General features: G+C 34.5%; 1 protein-coding gene across 1 annotated transcript; it reads right to left on the bottom strand.

Annotated features, from left to right (window-relative positions):
- Window positions 1–13,710: 13,710 nt before the first annotated feature.
- On the bottom strand, window positions 13,711–13,911 carry K441DRAFT_500783 (uncharacterized protein; the record flags this gene model as incomplete). The annotated part of the gene is made up of 1 exon (XM_067642009.1): window positions 13,711–13,911. A coding segment is annotated over one exon (201 nt), but the record flags the coding sequence as incomplete, so codon positions are not given.
- Between the last annotated feature and the right edge of the window lie 397 nt (window positions 13,912–14,308).

Below are 14,308 nucleotides of genomic sequence, written 5' to 3'. Positions count from 1 at the left end.
ACCTAAATAGAAGACTCCGCTTCTGTATTAACTATTATAAGCTAAATAATATAACCTATAAAGACTACTATCCGCTTCCCCTTTTTAATAAGACTTTAGCCTAAATAAGTAAAGCTAAGGTCTTTATAAAGCTTAATATCCGCTAGGCCTTCTACCAAATTAGGATAGACCCTAGGTCTAAGAATTTTATTATATTTTAGACCCGTTACGGAACGTATAAATATAAAGTACTTTCTTTTAGACTAACTAACGGACTAGCTATATACTAGCGGTATATAAACAATATACTCTTTAACTACCTTAACAACTTCTATACGGCCTATTTAGATAATATTATAATCTACTTTAAGAATAAACTAGAATATAAGGAGCACGTCTATAAAGTCCTATAATAGCTCCGCGAGGCTAGCCTCTAGGTTAATACTAAGAAGTTGGTGTTTAGTGTTAAGCGTATAAAGTACCTAGGTTTTGTTATTAGTACGGATAGAATTAAAGCCACCCTAAAGAAAATGGCTATAATTAACTAGTGGGCACCCCTATAGACTATAAAGGGGGTATAATTATTTTTAGGGTTTTATAACTTCTACTAATACTTTATTAAGAACTATAGTAGGATTACCCAGCCTCTTAACCATCTTACTAGAAAAAACTAGCCCTTTTACTTTAACGCTATATATAGGCAGGCCTTTAATAAGCTTAAAAACGGCTAGTATTGGCTTCCCTACTTGCCTATTTTGACCTAAAATGGCCCTTAATGCTAGAAACTGATGCCTTAGATAGCGCGATAGCTAGTATTTCCCCCCAGAAGTAACCAGATAGAGAATAGCACCCTATTATATACTATTTAAAGACTATAATAGATGCTAAGCTAAACTACCACATCCATAACAAAGAAATGCTGGCTATTATCTTTAGCTTTTAGTATTAGCGTATATAGCTAGAGGGGACCCCTAAGCCGATTAAGGTAGTTTTAGATTATAAGGCCTTAGAATACTTTATAATAACTAAGGCCCTTATAGCCTAGTAGGTATACTAGGCAGACACCCTATCTTGGTTTAACTTCTTAATTATATATAGACCAGGCGCTATAAACCGTGCAGATACTTTTATAAGGCGTAAATAAGACCTAAATAACCAGACGGCTGTGAAGATCTTATTACAGACCTAGACGCTACTATAACTAGAATACCTTAACCCCCAGATATAGGCAGAACTAAGTATAGACTCCTTAAGCGCCAAAATATATCCTATTAACTCCTCTAAACTTAACCTTATTAATAAACTACTATAGGCTAACCAAACAACCCCCTCTCTATAGGAGTACTATAAAAAGGCAAAGAACATTACTAGCCCTTAGTCCCTTAAAAATGGACTACTTAAGCACTAGGAACGGCTAGTAGTAGTTAAGGAATAGAACTTACGAACCTGGCTTATTACTAAAGCTTATACCTAGGTCTTTACGGACTACCCTAGAAAAACTAAGACCTGTAAGATTATTAGTAACCGCTACTACTAGCCCGGAATAGTTATAGATATTAACCGCTATATATAAAACTGTAACGACTGCCGCAGATCTATAATTCTATAAGATAAGACCCTAGGACTATTAAAGCCACTTTTAATACTAGAACGCCCCTAGCAGTATATCTCTATAGACCGTAACGGATACGATATGGTTATAATCCTAGTTAACCGCTATAGTAAGCGCCTGGTCTTAATCCCCTATTATAAGAATATTAATACTAAAGAGGCGGCCTAACTATATATCCATTACATCTACCAAATTTACAAACTACTAGATACTATTATATCCGATTACGGGCCGCAATTTATATTAGCTTTCTAGAATAAGTTTACCTAGATCTTAGGCATTAAGCTAAAGCTTTCTATAGTATACCACCCCTAGATAAATAGTTAGATGGAAATTATAAATTAATACTTAGACTAGGGACTTCGGCCCTTTATTAACTACTTCTAAGATAACTAGGGTAAACTACTACCCCTAATAAACTACGCCTAAGTAACCCTACCTTACGACTCTACAGGATTTGCCCCTATTTAACTAGAAATAGGTTACTTACCCTATATAAGCTTTAACTAGGAAAGACTAGAAGGACCCCAGACTATACGCGAAAAATTATCCTATAAGGAAGCACGGCAGTACGCTAAGCGCTTAGAAAAAGCCTAGACGGTAGCCTGTATAAATCTAGAAAGGGCCTAGAAATTAATATAATAGTAGGCGAGTAAGTATAGGCGAGAGCCTAACTTTACTATAGGAGATATAGTTTAGGTGTAAGGTGAGGATATAAATAGGGAGTCCAATAATAAAATAATAGGTGTATTATATAGACAGAGACAAATCCTTAAGGGAAAAAGGAGGAGTCTGTGTGCGAGGTAGGAAGGGTTTTCCTTAGGTATATATAGAGCACGTGCCTTACGGGCGAGTCATCCCTAAGTTGACCTAGGGTCGCCCATACCTTGCAGCTATATAGCTATCTACTTAGGTTTCACCTAACAATGCCCCCCCCTTTAAAAAGGGTTGTCCCCAATCCTTTATATACTTAAGCCTTAATAAAACCCTATAAAAAACCTTAGTAAGGAAAAAAAAAATTAGAGGGGAAAGAGTGTCTTAATTTTGCGTATAGAGAGACGGGTAGTATATATGCGCGGCGCGAAGATGTTAAGGAACTTCGACCGGCGGTCGAAGTTGTCTAATTAGTCAGATTTGCCTTGCTAAGACTCCCCCGTATTTAACCGAGCTAGTAGCAATTTTATATACCCGGTATAGAAAATCCTAATTAGTCTATTTAATAGGTAGAGCTAGTGAAGTTTAATACCGTCGCCTAAATTCGGTAGACCAGAAATATTCTAAAGCTCGCTTATATAAGTAGGTCGCTAGTACCTTGCGGATAAGTTATAGGTTATTTATATATAGCCAGATTTATAGACGGTAAGGCTATATACCTATTAAATCCGCCACTAACCCTACTTTGGCCTTACGCTATACCGGCGTAGCGCCGTGTATACTTTATGGGTAGGTTATAGGTTATTTATATATAGCCAGATTAGGACGGTAGGGCTATATACCTATTAGACTCGCCACTAACCTATACTTTAGCCTTATGCGTTATCTGCGTAGCATATACGTGGAATAGTATATAAGTTATTGGTATAGGTTACCACTAGCGGGTTACTAGTAGGTTATAGACCCCGGTTAAATAGACCCCAGTTATAAACGGGCCTATTCTTTAATATATAAATAATCTGCTTAGCTAGTATAGAGTAACGGACTAGGTCTAGGAAGGGTGCTTTCTAAATTAAGGCTGTAGTTCTTATAGTAATTATTACTTATTCTTTAATCCCTTGGGATATCCTCTACTCCGCTTTAATACAGGTTATATTTTAACAGCAGTGCTTACTTTTTGCCTACGCTTTAGCTATAAGGCTAGGGTGTCCCGCTTGCGGTACTTATCTAATAGTTATTAATAATTTTTAAGTTCTATCTCGTATTTTTATTTATTATACTTATTTAGCCATCCTAGCCATTTAATAAGGTACTATAGTTATCTAGCATAATCCTAGTAGGCGATAATTACTTCTACTTCCTAGCTGCCTTCCTTAAGCTCTTTTACTGCTAGGGGTTAAAACCTAGGGCGCGACCTGTAAGGCTCTAGTAGGGAGATATAGAAAACTAGGTGGAGCTATGCTATAGTAGGTAGGAGCTCTAGCTTATATGCTTACTACCCTACGCGCTCTAGGATCTAAAACGGTTCTATAAACTTGTAGTTAAGCTTTTTGTAGGGACGTTTTATGCGGATATTCTTAGAGGAAAGTAGGACTTATTTACTAACAGCGAAGTGCTTAGCTAGGTGGTGATAATTATAGTATTTTACCTAAAGCTTTTAGGCGTATATTATTAACGCCGCCGCTACCTTATATATAAGGCGCAGGCGTTATAGGTGCGTCTCTGCGAGTTAGTTATTCGTTAACTTAGACCCCTCCCCACCTTACTAGGCGTCTTAGACGCTATCTAAGACTCTATCTAGAACGTTTAGTAGCTAGCTATAGGCGAGCTTAATAGGGGAACGCTTTATTATAGTATAGACTTTAGAGTTATAGGTAAAGGCTACTTCTTTAAGTAGGGAGGCCCAATTAGACTATTCCTAGTTTGTAAATATACGTAGGTATATCTTAAGCTCCTAGTTCTAATACTCTGTCTAACTATCTATCTACAGGTAAAATATAGTACTAAGTTTATATTAAACGCGGAGATGGTAGTATATAGTACTCTAGTACTTGCTTATAAATATACTACCCCTATTAGAGACAATATTATTTAGAGGCCCTATTTACGTAGAGACTCTAAATAAGAGTTCTGTAAGTTGCGTAGCATTAATTATCTTACGTACTAGATAGTAGCGCACTAGCTTTATAAAACGGTTTATAAGGACAAGGATAGAGTTACACTCTGCGCTATTAGAAGTCTTAGACTCTAGGAAATCTGTAATAAAGTTAAGTAAATAATACTGCTAGGCTTGGGTGGGGACCTAGAGAGGCTATAGCTTACTATAGGGTTTATAGCGACGCGATTTAAAGCGTTAGTAGGTATTATAATTATCTAGGTATTTATAGAGGCCCTAGGTAAGGCCGTTCCAAGCGTACTTTTACGCGATTACCTTAAAAGTATAATTAAAACTATAGTGGCCGCCTATAGGATTATTATAATTCCGCTTAAGGATCTCCTGCTATAGTAGTATATAATTTGGTACCTAGACTTTATTATTTTACCTTAAGAGTCCTTAATTATTAAGGGTATAGTCCTTATTACTAGTAGGAACTCGTTTTTAAGTTAACTGATTATATATAGAGCGTATAAAGGCGTCCCTTTTTTATACTCTATAAATAAAATTAACTAGTAACTTAGGGGGTTATTCCGTAAACGCCGTTTTAGCTAAAGTAGCTATTACTACCTCTTGCCGTGGCACGAGACTCTACGTAAAGTTAGTGCTAGCGAAGTAACGTGCGATATATAGGTAACTCACTAGGTTATTGCGGGGAACTATAGCCTAGGCTAAGGGGTCTTCCCTAGGGTTAAGCGCTATTAGGTTAGTTAGAGTGGTCTTAAAGAGAATAGTAGGACGCTCTTATCCGCCGGCGCTAAGTTCACAAGGGTTACTTATATACTGCACGCATATTACTTACTAGTTTAGTATAGTAGCACTAAGGCTGCCTATAAGGCCTATAACCTACAACTTTTGCTGTAATATAGGCAGTATAGTATTAAGGATTATCCTCTTACTACTATCTTTAAAGCCTTTAATATAATCCAGGCGCCGGGATAGTATATTAGTAGAATTTATCTTACCTAGCTTATATTTAATCTTAAAATTAAACTTAGCTAGTTCCTTAGCGTACTAGGCCTAGTAAGTAGATAAGCTTTTAGTAGTTATAAAGTACCTAAGATTATTATAATCATAGAGTATACGCGTTATATGCGTGGCGTATTTAAGGTAATAGCGCCACGTCTTAAAGTATTACACTATAGCGAGTAGTTCTTTATTATGCGCATTATACTATACTTCTAAACTAGTAAGCTTTTAACTATAATAGGTAATTAGGTGCTAGTAGAGTTAATTTCCTTACCTTAAAGGCTACAGAAGTATACCGCTATAGGCATAGTTAGAAGCGTCAGTAATTACTATTAGGGGTAAATTAGGGTTAAAGTAGTAAAGTAGAGGAGCCTATATAAACGCAGCGCGTAGCTTACAGAACGCCTACTATGTGTCATTAGGCTAGGACCAGGGTTAATACCATTTAGTCGGCCCTTTTAACTTACGCTTCTTCTTCTTCTCCCTATTTAACGTCGGGTTATGATATACTTATACAAGATATGCGTATAGGGGGTATGCGGTATTTAAGTAGTTCTAGATAAATCGCCTATAGAAGTTAGTAAAGCTAAAAAAGACCTAGATATCCCTATAGGACTTAGGCTTAGGCCATTCCTTAATAGCTTTTACGTAGTTAGGGTCTATTATAATACTCCTAGGGGTAATAATAAAGCTTAGGAACTTAACGTTCTTAGTATAAAAGATATATTTTAATAGTTTAGCGTATAGGCCCCAAGCGCGAAGCTGTTATAGTACCTGCTTAACATGCTTAACGTGCTTATCCTTATCATTTAAGTAGATAAGAATATTATCTAGGTAAACTACGTAGATAGTATCTACTAGGGGTTTTAGAGCTTTATAAATATAGCTCTAGAAAGTTATAGGAGTATTAGTAAGACTAAAGGGCATTACTAGGTACTTAAAGTGACCGTAATATGTCTTAAATATAGTCTTCTATTTGTCTCCCTTTTTAATATAAATCCTATAGTACGTATTACAAAGATTTAGCTTTATAAATATCTTCGCATAGCTAAGCCTATTAAAGAGTTTGCCGACTAGCGGTAGGGGGTACCGGTTTTTAATTGTAATCTTATTTAGGCGTCTATAGTCAACGCATAGCTATATTATACCGTCTACTTTCAGTATAAAGAGGATGGGCGCTCTAGTAGGCGACTTACTGGGCCTAATTTAGCCCTTTTTAAAAAGCACTGTCTAGGTACTCTTATAAGATCTATAACTCTTTCTATAAGAGGTTATAGAGGGGTATTTACAGTAGCGTCTTGCCTTCTTCTAAGTCAATTATATAGTCGTACTTAGAGTTCTGCGGTGGTATACTTGCTAGCTTATTAGAGAAGATATTAATTTCCTCCTTATATATATCTAACAGGCCGGGGGCTATAAAGGTTAAAGTAATTATTATATAATAGTGTGCTTCCGGGAGCTAGTAGAGAGAAGGATGCAGCTAATATGCGTTTTATAGGTATACTTGCACTAAAAGTGCATACAGCTCTACTATAGTATACTTAATAGTTTTGGGGTTTTAATTACCTCCCCCTTATGTATAAGTGATCTGCGCTAGCACCGGAGGGTCTCTATAGGTACTCGCTACTAGTGACGGCAGGTCCTCTACTATATTTATAACCGGTATCTTTATATCTAGAGGGTCTGCACGGGTACTCACTACTAGTAATAATAGGTCCTCTATTATATTTATAACCGGCGTAAAGAAGGAGTCTTCTAGCTATAGCGAATAGACTATTTTACTAGCCTTAATGTTTACTAGGAGAGCGTTAAGGGTGACTATTTAGAGGCGTCTAGGGTTTAAAGTACCCTAGATAAACTATCTAGAATAGAAGCTAATTAATAAATCTACTTCCGCAAGTTAATCCTATCTAAGAACTATATTATAACTATTAAATAAGCCGCCCTAAAAGGTCTGCGGGCCGATAGTGCGAGAGGTACCCTAGAAGTCGCTAGTAGTAACCATCAGATTATAAGCATCCTAGATTGTTATTTAGTTACTATTAAGGAAATATATAATAGGTTTACATAAACGTAGCGCGTAGCGTATAGGCAGGTTAAACCTATAGACGATATCTTAATTAATAAGGTTAATTTGGTACCTATTATCGTATAAAGCATATAGGCGGACTTCGCCCTAGGGCGTATTTATTGCAATGTATACCATAATACGTTTCTTCTCTCCCTTTATATTAGGCCCTAGTTGCAGTTAAGAGAGATGCGCTACTAGGGCTTTAGGTTTTCTAAAGGCCGAGCTAACTTCTCTTTATTAGCCTGCTTCTAGTGTTCCTTATAGTGGCCGCCTACGGTCCTTTAACTCGCCTGCGTAGCACTAGCGTCTGGGGGGTCCCTTAAGCTATCTAGCTTTTAGGTGGTCTCCCCGGGAGTTTACTTAGAAAAGCGTCGCCCTTTTTAGGTTTTATTCCCTAAGCCTAAGTCTATAGAGCCTATGCTGCGACCGCGCTTCGTATACAATAATTTGCCGCTATTACTTAAGCGATCTTCCGCGAGCTTTATAGTATTAAGCAATTACTCTATATAGCGGATTTTGTTAAAGAGGTCTTTAGCGGTTTTTACCTATTAGGCGAAGTTCTGGCGGAAGAGCTCTACTTATAGGTAGGCTAGGAGATATAAGAACTAAAAGTCTACCTATTATTTAAGATTAATAAAAGGGGTATATAAGAAGAGGTCCTTTAAGCTATATATATAGGCTAGGAAGACGTTAAACCTCTAGTTCTCCTTTATAATAGCCGTATAGTACATTATAGCGTTATTAAAGCGTCTCACTATAGGGTTCCTAATTTAGTCTTGGACTATAGTCTTAAATTCGTCCTATAGTAAAGGACCCTTATCCTTAGTGCCTAACCGGCAATAAACTAGTTAGGCGATTATCTTCTTTTTTATAAGACCTTTAATGGCCTAGCGCGTGCGTCGCTTACAGTTATAGTTAGCGTTATTAACCTTAAATCGGGTTTTAACTGCGGCAATCCACCGGTTAAAATGCTGTTAAGTAGTACCACTAATATTAGGTAGTAACTTCTTAACTAAGGCGTTAAGATTTAATTAGCGTATACGTTCGCCATATAACTTATACTCTTTACTAAAGAGGTAACAGAAGGGCTTTATTAAATTAATAATACTCCGTAAGTTAGCTATTTTCTTAGCCAGCTTATCTAGCTCCTTTATATTAGCGGTATTAGGTAGGACGCTAGTAACCTTACTAAGCTCCTATTAAGCCTAGGTATATAAGTTAAACTAGTTTTTAGCGTTTATAGATATCTAATCGTTTTAAGATTTAGAAAATAGCTTAGATGCTACTAGTATGCTTCTAGCGGTTTTGCCTACACTAGATCCTAAGGCATTCTGCGGTTGCATTGCTAGCGTATTACTGTTAGGTATAGGCGTCGGTTTTCTTTTTAGAGGCATTATAGAAAAATTAAACCGGCTATCCTCTTAAGGGGATTGGTAAGGATTTAAATATAAGGTAAATATGTAAATAGGGAGTCCAATAATAAAACAATAGGTGTATTATATAGATAGAGACGAATCCTTAAGGGAAAAAGGAGGAGTCTGTATGCGAGGTAGGAAGGGTTTTCCTTAGATATATACAGAGCACGTACCTCACGGGCAAGTCACCCCTAGGTTGCCCTAGGGTCGCCCGTACCTTGCGGCTATATAGCTATCTACTTAGGTTTTACCTAACATTAGGTTATAATAAAGAACTAAAAGACGGAACGACCTAGTCGTAAGCTAAACTATTAGATAGTAGAACTATATAAGGTCCTTAAGAAGATAAGTAACCTATATAAAGTAAAGCTCCTAAATTCAATTAAAGTTTATCCTATTTTCTCTCCGGATAAACTGCGGAAAGCTATAAATAACCTATTACCTAGATAAAAGAATAAACCTCCCCTACCAATCTAAGTTAATGGCGACAATAAATAGGAAATTAAAGAAATACTGACCTGTAAGCTTATAAGGGGAACGTTAAAATATTATATTAGTTAGAAAGGGTATAACCTAGACCCTACTTAGTACCCTATATAGAACTTTATAGGTAGTCCCTATAAGCTTTAAAAGTTTTATAATTATTACCCTAATAAACCTAGACCCCTAAAGTACCTTAATAAGTAGATAAAGTGCTAGAATAGCAAAGATAATAAGCTGCCTATTAAGTATAAAGAGAAGAATACCCTATAAATATAATACGGACGTATAAAGCCTAAGGGCAGGCTTTTTTAGAGGGGGGGGGGTAATATTATAGCGCTGGTAGAAACTAGTGGATTATAGCTGATAGAAACTAGTAGATTATAGCTAATAAGTATTAGTGGATTATAGTAGATAGTTATAGACAGTCGCGGATAGTTTTATATAGTTTTAAATAACTACTATTATATAACCAGAGGATTATATATAACGTTAAGCGGCGCTACCCTCTGTCTCCTTCCCTTTCTCTAGCTTTAGATCCTTATTTATAGACAATCTAATCGTATAGGCTTACGCGACCCTTTTGCCGTACTTATACCTCGATTAACTAAGTCGCTAATAGGTCCCTTAAAGTAATTACATATAGCGTTACAGATTTAGTTAAATAAAAGGGTTAGAGTAACGTTCTTAAAATTAGTATAGTAGTGGTTAAGTGTTAAGCCGCATAACATTATTGGGTAGGCTTTAACTTTAGCTTCTTAGGGTACGTTAGCTCTACTATAGAGGTTATAAAAGATAGTAAGTTTAAAGTTAAAATTGTTATCTTCTCCGCTGTACTTGTTGTCTTCTATATATATCTTTATAAGGTTTATTAACTCCTTACTAAAACCCTAGTTTTGGTTCTGTTTAGATAATCCTATTATTATTAGTAGATTAATATAAGGCTAATTTTATTATGCCAATAAGATAGGTTATATAGGTAGTATTATAGGTAGGATAGAGTTTATAGGTGGTATCGTAAGTAGGGTAGAGTTTATAGTTAGTAAGATTAAGATTAGGGTTTTAATAATAGTAGTACTGGCAAAGTTATTCTTAAGAAGGTAGTTAATTTATCCTAAGGTAAACTTTCCTCTAGTTGCCATATATTCCTTAATCTTAAGCTTAGTCCATTCTATAAGATCTTCTTCTTATAAGGTGTTAAATAGTAATTTAGGGACTATTATTACGGACGCTTTAAGTACAATGTTATAACTACTTAGAGAAGAGATAAAAGAAGCTAGTTGGTTAATAAGGGCACGGTCTAGGATAGAACTAGTGGAGCTATATAACGAGGAACGGTAAGCAAGGTTATATAATATGATTTATATAATCTATATAATCTATATAATCTATAATAGAGTAAATAGAGTAGATAGAGTAGATAGAGTAATAACTTTCTTAGGAGTATGGATGTGTATTTAAGGACCTATAGTCCCCACCTAGATAGTTTCTTTTCTTATAGTAAATCTTAGAATACAATTAGAGTTAATCTATTAGGTAACTACTCTACTAGTTATTATTTATATTATTAACTTCTTATTTACTTATACATTTAGCCTATTAGCTAGTCTACTATAGTATTTCCTATAAGACTTTATTATATATTTACTACCTAGTTATAGTATTAATAAAGTTAAACAATATACTACTAAAAGCACCAGTTATAACGCCGTTAATAGTAGTAATAACCTTAGGTACTAGCAGGGATATATAAGAGGCCAGTTTGACTAGAACGTATAATTATCTAATTAATAGTATAGAATAAGAGTTACAGGTAAGTAGAAGATAAGTTAAGGTAGAACGATCTTTATAAATAAAGGATAAATGCTTTCTAACCTCTTCTATTTAGAGACTAATTGCTAGCTTTTCTCTAGAGGAGAACTAGCTCCCTATATAATCCTTCTAAGACGCTAGCAAAACCCTTCGCCCCTTATCTACCTAACCGTATCTCCTAGGACGTAAATGGAACATAGATAGGACATAGGCAAAACCTCTTACTATCTTATCTAATATATACCTTCCGGGGGATTCCGTTACAGAATACTAGCATAGGGGACACTAACTTATAACTAGTTATAACAGGATAGTTATAGGAGATAGTGGATTAACTGCAAGATAATAATAGGGTACTTAAAGAAAGAATTGATAGCATTAGAGCAGCTAAGGTTAAGTTACCTTTAATTAAGCGATTCTCAGGTAAAAAGCTAAAACTTAAAGGATTTCCAACATAGATGCACTTTAAGGTTATACAAAAAGAAGTAAAACTAGTAATAGTTATAGATTAAGTAGCATACGCAGGACTATTCCTATTAGGGAGAGCACTTAAGTGGTTTAAACCTTACCTTATGGAAATATAGGTAAATAGTATAATAACTACTAATTAAGAAGTACGGTATATATTCTCTAGTTAGAACAGGTTCGCGGAATAGTTAACATAGATATTTAGAGACCCTAAGGTAGCAACTACAGCGGAAAGAAAACTCCAAAATCTAGTATAACGTACTTTAGCAATTAAGTATATAATATAGTTTTAAACGCTTGCAATATAAGTTAAATGGAATAATAAGGCGCTTATAGCATAGTATAAACAAGGACTTAAGGCTAAAGTCTAGGACGCAATAATTCTTATAGAAGATGCGACTACTATACAAGAATTAATCGACTAGTTAATTAAGATTAATAATAGAATCTATTAAAGGGAATAAGCTAAGAAAGGGTAAGATAGAGTTTTATAGTTATATAAGGCGTAGAGTACGTAATAGTAGATATAAAGTTAGAAACTATAGAATGGCGGACCAGAGCTAATAGACCTAAGTAGTACTAAAGAATCTAAGAGATGGAGTAAGAAACTATAAAAACCTAAAGGTTAAAAATTAAGTAATTATAGGACTAAAGGGCAGAGGCTAAACTAGGGATATTAGTAGTAAAAGATATTTAGGCGAACTCTATAATAGAATAAATAGTTTAAATTAGGAGCTTATATCAATTATAAAAAATAAGGTTATTTTGCTAAAGACTACAGAGGTAGTTAGAGCAACTACGCGGTAAAGGGTATAAGGTTATTAGAGTATAATAATACGGATATAAGTGTATTACGCTGGACTAAGAAGTGTTTAATTAAACACTTTATATTTTATTATAATAACATATACTAAATTTATAAGAACGCTAAGTACGGCGTAAGCTATTAGCTATAAGAGCTAAAGTTATAAGGACCTAAAGGAACTAAAGAGTTAGATAAAGAATAAGATTAACTCTATAAGCTAGATTAAAATATTACGGCAATATACGGATAAAGATTAGTAATAATAATAATAGAGTTAAAGTACTTATTAATTAGTAGTAATAAGAAAGAAAAAGAGGCTAACTAGGGGCACTTAAACCTTATATACGCAACAAAAGTAGAGACTAAAACCATTATAGGGACTAGTTTAGTAACGGACATTATAACACCGTTAGATACGGCATTTATTACTTTATAAGACGGAAAGATTAATATTAATAAAAGATTAAGCAAGTAGATAACTGCTAGTACTAACTTACTACATAAAAAAGGTAAAAGGTTATAGGCTTAAGATTCTTAAGATAAGATAAGATATACCTAAAAACTTATAATAGACTAAAACTAATAGGAAAGGGCAGCAGCTTAGTTTAAAGACAAATAAATAAGCATGGGACGACAATTTCTAGGAAGCTAAGATTTTAAAGAACAAATAAGGTCCATAGCAATTTCAGGTAAACATAGTATTTAGCCTAAAGATTAAAAAATTAATACAGTAGTTAAAAGGTTTAATAACGTTAAAACCCCATTTACAAGACGTAACAGAACAGAAACTATAAAGGAGTTTAGATAATATAAGTATCTAATAAGGATATATTAGATAATAGATAAGAAGCGATATAGAGACACTAAGTATATACATAAATAGCACCTAGTAGAAGTTTTTATTTTTTATTTTTTATATATCCGATTATATTATACTACGTACAATATTATACATGCAGCCTCTAGGCTATAGCGCTATAGTTCTATATATATATAAATCCTTTCTAGGCAGCTTAATATATACCAGTAGCTATATCCTAGTAGTTTATAAACCCCTAAGGGTTTATAGCTCCTTAATAAAATACTAAGGTACTGTAACTACTAGGGAATAAGAAAACGGTAGGAGAAACTATAGGAAATCCTAACACCTATCCCTATCCTTTTGCAATTTATTTCTATCTTTTTACTAAGAGCTTAGTAGAAGTTACCTCCTTCTAAAATCCTATTTGTTTTATCTTATTCTTCTATGAAACCTTTTAAGCTAGTATTACCTACTAGCTTAGCTACTTTTAGAACCTTATAATCCTTACTATTTATAAAGTAGTTTTCTTTACAGTTAATATAAAGAGGGATAGTATGCTTATAGGGCTTGCCTATTATTATATAAGTAGAATAGAAGTAGTCTTTAGATAAATATACAGCTGCATAAAATCTATAGGCTCTAGTAGAGCATCTATCTCCTATTTGGCCAAATTTTTGGCAGCTAGTGCACTACGTAGTAGGAGAGACTTCGAGGTATTTTACTACCTTAGTAGCTATACCTGCAATTAATATCTCTTTTTACATAAGGATTTCTTGTCTTTTTTCTTTATTCTCTATAGTAAAAACTATAGAGCTAAATCTGGTCTGTGTTACGGAGTAAGTATAAGCGGCGATAATATATAGCAAGGTAGATATTATTAAGCTATATACATAAACTATATAAGAAGTTAAGACGTTATATAAGGAAAGAAGGTAGGAAAACGAGAAGAAAGGGCATATATCGTTAACTTGGTTGCTTAGTTAATATATATATAGGGCAGAATAGGGTTTAGGTTATAGTCCTAACAGAACTTAGTAAAATTTAGTAGAACTTAGTAGAATATAGCAGAATGCCATAAATTACCGT

Source organism: Cenococcum geophilum (genome assembly GCF_001692895.1).
Source record: "Cenococcum geophilum 1.58 unplaced genomic scaffold K441scaffold_7, whole genome shotgun sequence".
Classification (NCBI taxonomy): domain Eukaryota; kingdom Fungi; phylum Ascomycota; class Dothideomycetes; order Gloniales; family Gloniaceae; genus Cenococcum; species Cenococcum geophilum.
This window is presented reverse-complemented; position numbering and strand designations above follow the sequence as displayed.